The 9,756-nt window shown below is 41.5% G+C and overlaps 1 protein-coding gene across 1 annotated transcript; it reads right to left on the bottom strand.

Annotated features, from left to right (window-relative positions):
* Nucleotides 1-5,666: 5,666 nt before the first annotated feature.
* LOC138768721 (uncharacterized) lies at nucleotides 5,667-9,217 on the bottom strand. The gene is made up of 3 exons (XM_069946677.1): nucleotides 9,198-9,217; nucleotides 7,856-8,002; nucleotides 5,667-6,555 (listed from the first exon to the last, which is right to left on the bottom strand). Exons 1-3 carry the CDS (start codon nucleotides 9,215-9,217, stop codon nucleotides 5,667-5,669), a joined length of 1,056 nt encoding a protein of 351 aa, XP_069802778.1.
* Nucleotides 9,218-9,756: the final 539 nt, after the last annotated feature.

Below are 9,756 nucleotides of genomic sequence, written 5' to 3'. Positions count from 1 at the left end.
GCCAGAGAATCCCAGAACGTACGGGAATTAAGAGCAGTTTTTCTCTCTTTAATACAGGCACTACCAGAGCTGCAGGGGAAGAACGTAAGGGTACTGTCAGACAACGCGACAGCAGTAGCCTACCTCAATCACCAAGGGGGAACCAGGTCAACCGACCTGATGAGGATCACACACCATATCTTCAGGTTGGCAGAACCTCATTTTCTTTCTCTGACAGCACTACACCTGAAAGGATCAGACAATACAACAGCGGACTTCCTCAGCAGGAACGATCTAAGACAGGGAGAATGGGAGCTATCCCAGGAAGTTTTCCATCAAATCTGCAGACTCTGGGGGACCCCGAAAGCAGACTTGTTTGCCACCAGGACAAACAGAAAAGTAAGAGAATTTTATTCCCTGTCTCAGAAGGACAACCCCGCAGCCATAGATGCACTAGCACAGGATTGGGGAGGCGGTCTCCTTTATGCCTTCCCACCGATCAGGCTTCTCTCTCGGGTGATACGCAAAATCAGGCAGGACAAAGCAGATGTCATTCTAGTTGCACCCTTCTGGCCCAGAAGGGTGTGGTTCGCCTGGTTGAGGAGACTGTCGGTAGCAGACCCCTGGGTGCTTCCATAGAGACGGGATCTCCTACACCAGGGACCAGTACTTCACCCGACAGCACAGAACCTTCACTTAACAGCCTGGCATGTGAAAGGCAGCTTTTAATTGACAGAGGACTATCCCCTCAGGTAATATCCACCCTTTTGGCCAGCCGAAAGAGGGTTACATCAGCCATTTACCTGAGAACTTGGAAGGCCTTTTGTAGGTACGTGAACCAGCCAATCAATGTAATTGCTCCTCCTAATATCCCACTAATTCTGGACTTTCTGCAGGAGGGTCTTAACAAGAACCTGAGACCAAGCACTATAAAAGTTCAGATTTCAGCCCTTAGTGCACTTTTTGATTTCAGATTGGCTGAACATCCATGGGTCAAAAGGTTCACAAAAGCTGCATCTAGACTGGCTCCCAGTATAAGATCCAGACTCCCTCCTTGGGACTTAAATATAGTGTTATCAGGACTGACCATTTCTCCATTCGAGCCAATGTTAGAGTTACCTATCAGGCTGCTATCCTGGAAACTTGCCTTCTTGCTCGCTATCACATCAGCCCGAAGGGTTAGCGAGATCAGAGCCTTCTCCATCAACCCTCCATACATGACAATTAGGGATGACAGAATTATCTTATCTCCTGACCCTGCCTTTCTCCCAAAGGTGGTGTCCAATTTCCACAGGTCCCAGGAGGTAGTTCTTCCCTCATTTTGCATTAATCCATCCAACGACAGAGAGGCAGCCTTTCATACATTGGACGTTAGGCGTATTCTGTTACACTATCTGGAGGTCACTAGGGATTGGAGACAGACTGATAATCTCTTAATATCCTTCCAGGGAAAGAACAGGGGTAAGGCAGCTACCTCGCAAACCATCGCTAGATGGGTAAAACAAGCTATAGGGGAATGCTATAGATCCAGTGGAAAGGATATCCCCGTAGGGTTTGGGGCACACTCCACCAGAGCAGTAGCCACTTCCTGGGCAGAGAGGGCATCTGTTACACTAGAGCAGATCTGTAGAACCGCTACTTGGAGCACTCCACACACCTTCTTTAAACATTATAGGTTACAACTGTCCTCAACTGAGGACTTGACGTTTGGTAGAAGAGTGCTTCACGCAGTAGTCCCTCCCTAGGCGGGGGAAGAAATTCCTAATCTAATCTCCAGGGGTGCCGTCATAGGGCGAGAAGAGAAAACAAGAATTACTAACCGGTAATGTCTTTTCTTTGAGCCCATGACGGCACCCCGCCTAATACCCGCCCTTGAAAAAAAAAATAAAAAAAAATAAGATGTGACATGCCTTGACGGAGTTAATGTATGTCTAAATGTATATAATTTTTTTTAAAAAAAAAAAAAAAAAAAAAAGGATATGTTTTGTGTGTGTATATATATATATATATATATATATAAAGATGTATATGGAAGTGAATATACACAGATGAATAGATGCAAATATTAGATAACACAGATGGTATGTTATGTTGTGTTTGTTAAAAAGATTCGCTCCTAGGATCCTTGCAAAGAACTGGTGTTGGTGAGAGGAGGCGAGTCTTTAAAGGTCCAGTGTTCTGTTTCCTGTCCAATGGGAGTAGGAGGTGGTCCTCTCCAGGGGTGCCGTCATGGGCTCAAAGAAAAGACATTACCGGTTAGTAATTCTTGTTTTTCCATTATGTTAGGAATCATGCAATGTTTAAAATTTTAGCAAACTGGCGATGTGACAAATTTACAATAATTTATATGGAGTCTCCATGGTGGTGTGGATCTACATGTTGCAGTCTCTCAGAACAGCATACTTCTACATCTAGTGCATCCCACCCATGTGACTTTATATTAATTATACTGGATTTATTATATCTACATTTTTCTAAAATTTTAATAATTGTGTGTTATTTGTAAAGTAATGGAAATACTTGAAACTATTGCTTTTGACATAACTTATGGCCATTTGACTTTGTGTCATATTTGCTAAATAAATATACATGTAATCTACTGATTTGTATAAAATGTAATAAATTATGCTTCGTGACAAAGAAATGCTTTCCAACGTTGCTAACTGGTAGTCTTCCAAATGACCATATTATGTACCCTATGCTCTGTTAACAATTCCTATGAAGCCGTCACAGCAGTGTCGGGGTGACAGGCTCCCAACGCCCGACTACAGTCCACTATACTTGCATGATCTTGCCGGGTCCTGCCTGCCTCTACTATATACAAGGTCAGTGCATAAGTTCTGGCTGTTATTTCTCTAATGTCCCCTTGCACAATGATTGGCCAAAGCGTGCATACAATGTGTAGTACAAAAGTACACTGTACATATCACACAATGCGCAATTTGCACATTTTATGTTTGTTCTGAGGGTTGGTGTAAGGGTTTTTCAACATATGTTTTAAAAGTGTTATTAGCAAAAAAATATGGAAAATATAAAAACATAATGACATTACGTAGATGCCATCTTACAAGTCACAGCCTTATATACTGTTTATATTTTACAACTTAATATTTGAGTTCTGTTACAGTGGTAAATAAGAGAAATAGTCTTGGTCTTGCCAAAATGTCTCAGCATCTTCACTGTTTTTGTGGGCCACATACTGTCCAAGAAGTAATTTGCTGGGGCATGAGTGACCATGAGCACCATAATGTTACGTTAGGTGAGATCCATCTTTGTGAAGAGTTTATCCTGTTTAATTGAGTCTCTTATTTGCTGTTATCTACTGGAAACAACAGAAAGGGTTATTTTGGTTATAAAAACACATCTTTTAATTTATGTGATTTTCTTGTCATGTTAACTTGCAAAAGTTTTTTAGAATTTGTTCAATGTTTGAACAATTTGTTAATAAAACATTTTATAGCAAATTTAAGGTATGTGTGTGTTTACTGTAATTTTGTGAGATAATGGTCTTACATAGTGAATAGGGCAAACAAGCAAATTTACCAATGGCAACTTATATTCAAGGGGATGTGTGTTTGTCCTGTGAGTTCAGGGAGATCAGTGGAAAAAAACAAATCAAATGCAGTACTTACTGAAGAGTCTCCACTGATGCTTTGCCCCCTATATAATTTAAAATGCAATAAAAGGGTCTGTGGAGTCTCAGGGTGGCATGTTGATCTCCACACTGGGAGGCACCGCCTTGGCAATAGGCTTCCCTCCACTGGAGGGATATCTGGCTATTCTCGTGTTTTGCAACTAGTAATTGAGATGCCACGGACCCTTATGTTGCATGTTTGCCATGTCTTTTATGTGTTTTTTTTTTTTTTTATTGGTGTAGTTAAAGATTTGGGTATCTTACTTTGTTAGTACTCCAATAGCTGTCTCATTTAGATAGCTACTTCTGTATTGTTTTTTTTCTGTCCTGTTGAAATTTTCCAAGCTGGTAAACCGATCATTAGGAGTGATTTGGCTGGAAATAACCTGCAGTGGTACGGGTCAATCTCCACAATGTAACACACTCCACGCCACCACTGCAATGTACAATGATAAACTACGGTAACCTGATGAGGAACAGTATCATATAGGTTATTACACTGCACCCCTGTCTTTATACATGCATATAATGATGCTTTCACACACACAAATGTATCTCTCAGATTTTTAAGATAAAAGCAGGAGGAGACTGTAAACATAAGATGTATGCAAGGTAACACTAGGATGTATTATAGTCTGTACTCAGTTCCTGAATTTGTTTTTAATACTAAGTCAACTGTGTTTGTGTAGATCATGGCTCTCCAAACTGCGGACCTCCTGATTTTGCTAAAGTACATTTCCCATCTTGGCTGGACAGCCAAATCCACAAATATAGTTGTCCAGTCATGGTGGGTATTGTGGTTTTGCAACAGCTAGAGTGCCGCAGTTTTGAGACCCATGGTCGCGATGCTGCGTACGTTACCATACACTATAATATGAAGAATATGCTTTTTACATGACATCTCTAGAATACATAATTTAATCACAGTCATTAATGATCCACAGATAAAACTCACCCACAAAATCCATGAGTTGATTTTATGGTGACAGTGAATTCTTTGAGACCATTGGGAAAAGTACATTTGTATTAATTTTGCCCATTCTGTGGTCCTCCAGCAGCAGTTAAACAGTGTGTCCCATCTGCAATACCTTAGAGATTGGAGACATAGTTTTGTCATATAGTTATTTTGTATTATATGTTCAGACATTGCTTTATGAGTAGGTATTGGAAACACATCTTCTTGTTAGCAATGGAATACATACCAAGATATATTATGCTTGGTTTGTGTGCAAACAACATCATTGTACATACATACATGCGTTGTAATTGCAAATTACTGATTGTGGATCTAGAGTAAAAAAAATGTAATTAAGTTCTGCAAATTTGTAACAATATTATTCTTTGTAATTATTAGAGATGAGCGAACCTCGCGCATGCTGGAGTAGATCCGAACCTGACCTTTCGGCATTTGATTAGCTGGTGAACGTGGATAAAGCCCTAAGGCTATGTTCAAAACATGGATATAGTCATTGGCTGTATCCACGTTTTCCAGACAACCTTAGAGCTTTATCCTAGTTCAGCAGCCCCCGCTAATCAAATGGCAAACGTTCATGTTCAGATCGACTCGAACCCGAACCCGGTTTGCTCATTTTTAGTAATTATATGTTTGCAATTTTGCATATTTCATAGCATCATTTAGTCCCTGTCCAAGAGGTAGATGACCTATGCCGACTTTCTAGTAATATTTTATATTACTCTAGTAATATTGTTCTAGTACCCTTGAACAATATCAAGGGTACTAGATTTTATATGTAATTTTGAGAAAGGGTAAGAGCAATAAAGTAATTTCATTACAATAAATGACGTATCAGACTCAGTAGAAGAAAGAGAATAAATATGCCATCTGAATAACAAACCCCTTTTTGTTTTTTTGATTAATTAATTTATTTAATAAGTCGTTGCCATTACGTTCCACTTTACCTATTTGATGCACCTAAAAAACTTGAAGGAATGGTGAGGGTAGAACTTGCTTCATGATGGTATACAGTCAGGAAACTGGTCATGCTGGACTTGACTATACCAATGGAACCATTCCATAGCGGGGCTGACCTGGCTACTCATCACCAACACAGGAGTATTGCCAGGGCACGGCACCTTCAGGAGACATGAAATAGACAGCGTATGTTTCTCGAACACGAGCACCCAGATTGGAGTGAAGATGTTCAACACTATGCACACCAGAATCAACAGGAGCAAGCTGGTCCTCCACAATTTCATCATAGAGGGTATGTCGGATGAAATTGTGGAGAAAACAGCATGTCCTGATGACCTGGTCAACAGTGTTCACATATAATTGGATGGTCGTGTTCAAGATGCGCCACTGACTACTCATGATCCCAAAGGTGCACTCCACAACTCTACGTGCTCTGGACAGCCGAAAATTAAAAACCCTCTTACGGTTATCCAGTTCTCTCCGTGGGTATGGGCGCAGCAGGTTTGGAAGCAATGGGAATGCCTCATCTGATACCATCAAAAAGGGAACTGGATTTGTGGAGCCCGGAAGAGGTCGGTCTGCTGGGAGCCTAGCACCCGCTCGGAGAATTTGCTGTCCAATCTGCAATGCTTGCAGCACACGAGAATCCCCAGTACTGCCGTAGGCACCAACATCGATGGCCACAAATTGACAGTTTGCATCAGCCACCGCCATCAGGTCCACTGAAAAAAACTTCTTATAATTATAGAAGCGTGATCCTGAGTGCGGTGGCTGCTGCACCCTGACATGTTTGCCATCGACTGCACCTAGGCAGTTTGGGAAATTGACAACAGTTTGAAAGCCTGCCGCAACCTGTCGCCAAGTCTCCTCGGATGGGCTCGGCATCACCTTGGGCTGCAATTTCTGCCAGATGATGCCGCATGTGCACTTCACAATTCCAGAGATGGTAGATTTACCAACCTGAGATTGGAAGAGCAGGGATGCATAGCTCTCTCCTGTGGCTAAAAATCTACATGGTGCAAAGAGTAAGCATAGTGAATAAACAGGAAAATGAGGGAGGGGTAGAGAAAAAAAAAATTAGGTCTAATCATACATGGCACTAAGATTACACATATTGTAAAAAACATGTCAAAATATATATATTTGCCAATATACCTCCATAAATGAAGCTATATAACATGATAGCAGTCTCTATAAGCAGCAAGCCCGTTCAGCCACTAACTGCTTCGGGTCACAGTGGCCTAAGATTGGCTGACTGCCCTGTCAGCATAGACAGGCCACTGTGAAGCTATACTGTGTGCACAAACCCAGTGACCCAATAAAACCACCCCTGCGTGATGACATAATTTATGACGTTTAGCCAAGGGCAATAGAACATGGTTTCCAAAGTCCTGGGATCCATTGACAACGGAAATCTGCAATGTGTAATTCCCCATGTAAAATAGGGCCCTATCTATCGCCTGTTTCTCCATAGTGTGGCCTTCGAGTTGTTGACAAACCACAACTCCCATTATGGCTCCACAGCTTCAGCTAGTATGGTAATTGTAGTTTTGCAACTGCTGCAGGGTCACAGTGTGTTGACTCTTGCTCTAGTGGCTCGCCCAACCTTTCATGTTATTAGTAGGCCCCTATTGGCCACTGTTACTAAATCTTTAACCATGCTTAATGTTTGGAAAAAAAAAAGTATGATAAGTGGTCACTATTTGCATTTACCAAAGCATGGGCATAGCTAGGATTCACGGGGCCCCATAGCAAATTTTTAAAGGGCCCCGCTCCCCCTACGCACAACACAAAGCACTACATGTGTGTGTCTGTTTGTGTATATATATATATATATATATATCTGCTTTACTGCTGGTGCACTGATAACCCCTGACCTCTGCTCAGAGTTCTGCACATTTTCTTTTCCTACTTGATTGCCAGCTGGAGAACAGAGGTCAGAGGTTATCAGTGCAGCGAAACAGAGATCTCTGTCTTCTGCTTGTTAACCCTTTTTTGGGTTGCAGCATTTAAGTAAACATTGGGTCACTTACACACTGCAGTACATAACGGGTTAAGCAGAAGGACACATGCTCTTACGCTCTCCCCAGGGCCCCCCTCTTGCACAGGCCCTATAGCAACTGCCTACAATGCCTCTATGGTAGCTACGCCACTGTACCAAAGATAAAAATATTATGTGATAATTGGAAATAATCATCACTGTTGACACACGCAGTGAATGAAACAAAACCATCAAAAATAAATGTAATGCATGCAAATGAAATTTTATTATTTTTTAGTTTTTGGTCTGAAAAATAATCATAAGTTACCGCAAGGTGATGAGTAACCGTTCCTCGGCACAGATGGTACGCCGCATAGCCGTATTTTGGAATGTAAGGTCCGCCCGAACAAGATGGAGTAGTTTATCAAATAGGTCCACAGTCATGCGGCAGAAATTTTTGAACTTCTCTGGAAATCTACAACATAGAGACATAGCCACATGAGCAGGGCCATATTTACCACTAGGCACCCGTGGTCCAGTGCCTAGGGCAGCACCTTGCAGGGGTGCAGCATTAGAGAGTAGGGGGACAGAAAAAACTAATTTTTTTGTTTTTATTTTTTTAGTTTCCCTCCTCCCGTTCAGACTTGCCAGTAAATCTGGTGTCTTTTCCAGGGAAGGAGGGGGGTATGGTGGTATTGGTCAGGGCTGGTATCGCCAATAGGTGCGTGAAGATGGGGCGTCTTCAGGTTTAGTGCCTAGGGCAGCAGCATGGTATTCTAGTACACACTTGCCTATAAATAAAAACACTCAACAACCAAATTAACATTGGCAATATTATGGCCGCGATGTTTATTAATGTTTATAATTCTAATAACATTTTGTAAAACCAATTCATAAGTTTTCCACACAAAACCATATTTAATAATAATAATAATAATAATAAAACATATCCTCTCATTAGAGAGATTAACCCCCCACAAAATAAACATCGCGACAAGAGAGTCCATGCAGAAAAGGGAGGGCGGGCGGGAAACTCCGTGGCAGCTGCTAAACTGAAGCTCACGCTCTCCCTGCTGGTTATATATCTTGATTCAGGTCAACAGTAATGTCCCGCTCCGGGTGCTTGACCTCGTAGCCTCTTTAGACGCTGGGATATACCATATATTATTTGTCTGTGCACAGAATACCATGTGTCCCACCCTCTTTATTTAGTCGCTCTGCTCCTGTCGCGGGGGTATTCTAGTACACACTTGCCTATAAATAAAAACACTCAACAACCAAATTAACATTGGCAATATTATGGCCGCGATGTTTATTAATGTTTATAATTCCAATAACATTTTGTAAAACCAATTCATAAGTTTTCCACACAAAAATTTAATAATAATTATAAAACATATCCTCTCATTAGAGAGATTAACCCCCACACAGGCCATGGGAACCTCATGGCCTCACCCCAAAACAGCGCAGCCACAACTCAACTACATTCTGAAAACCAACCAGAAGAATGTCATTTCCAATAGCAGACAGGTGGACTTCATCCGACCAATACAGGCCAGGTATCTTATCCTCCAATTCAATGTGTCTATACGAGGAACCCTTCAGGACAGGCAGGAACCTCTTCATATTTCTGTTAATTCTCTTACGAATTTTTTGCAAAAATGTATTACCTGGCGCATACCAGGCCCATCGTGGAACTATTTCTGAAAACACCAAGTATGTGCCCGGAAACAAATCACGCAAAAAAGAGAAAACTTTTTTCATGTTAAATAAAAGATCCAACATACAGACCTTACCTAAATCGTTCCCCGCCGCATGAACAATTAATACATGCGGAGCGGGCCAAATTGTTCGTAACTTACTAATTTTTGCTAATACTTCGGACCAAAGAAGCCCCTTAAACCCAAACCAAAAAACATTAACTAGATCAGTGTCAAACCCCGAATTACCCATCCCGGCTCTAATCTTAGCTCTATTTTCAGCCCAATAAATATATGAATGTCCAATAATCCATATGATTATCGGAGAATCTGAAAGGAAATCAAATAATTAAATTAGGGTGAATATATAATTTAAAACGCTGAGAGCGCCATCTGCCCAGCCGCCTGATGGTACTCTCAGACAAGCCTAATGCAGCTGCAGCCGTAGCGGCGCCCACCCGAAATAAATGTGAGGAAAACTTCTCTCCCGCTAACCCCAAGTGAGATAAAGACTTCTTAAGTACACCCC

Source organism: Dendropsophus ebraccatus, chromosome 12, assembly GCF_027789765.1.
Source record: "Dendropsophus ebraccatus isolate aDenEbr1 chromosome 12, aDenEbr1.pat, whole genome shotgun sequence".
Classification (NCBI taxonomy): domain Eukaryota; kingdom Metazoa; phylum Chordata; class Amphibia; order Anura; family Hylidae; genus Dendropsophus; species Dendropsophus ebraccatus.
This window is presented reverse-complemented; position numbering and strand designations above follow the sequence as displayed.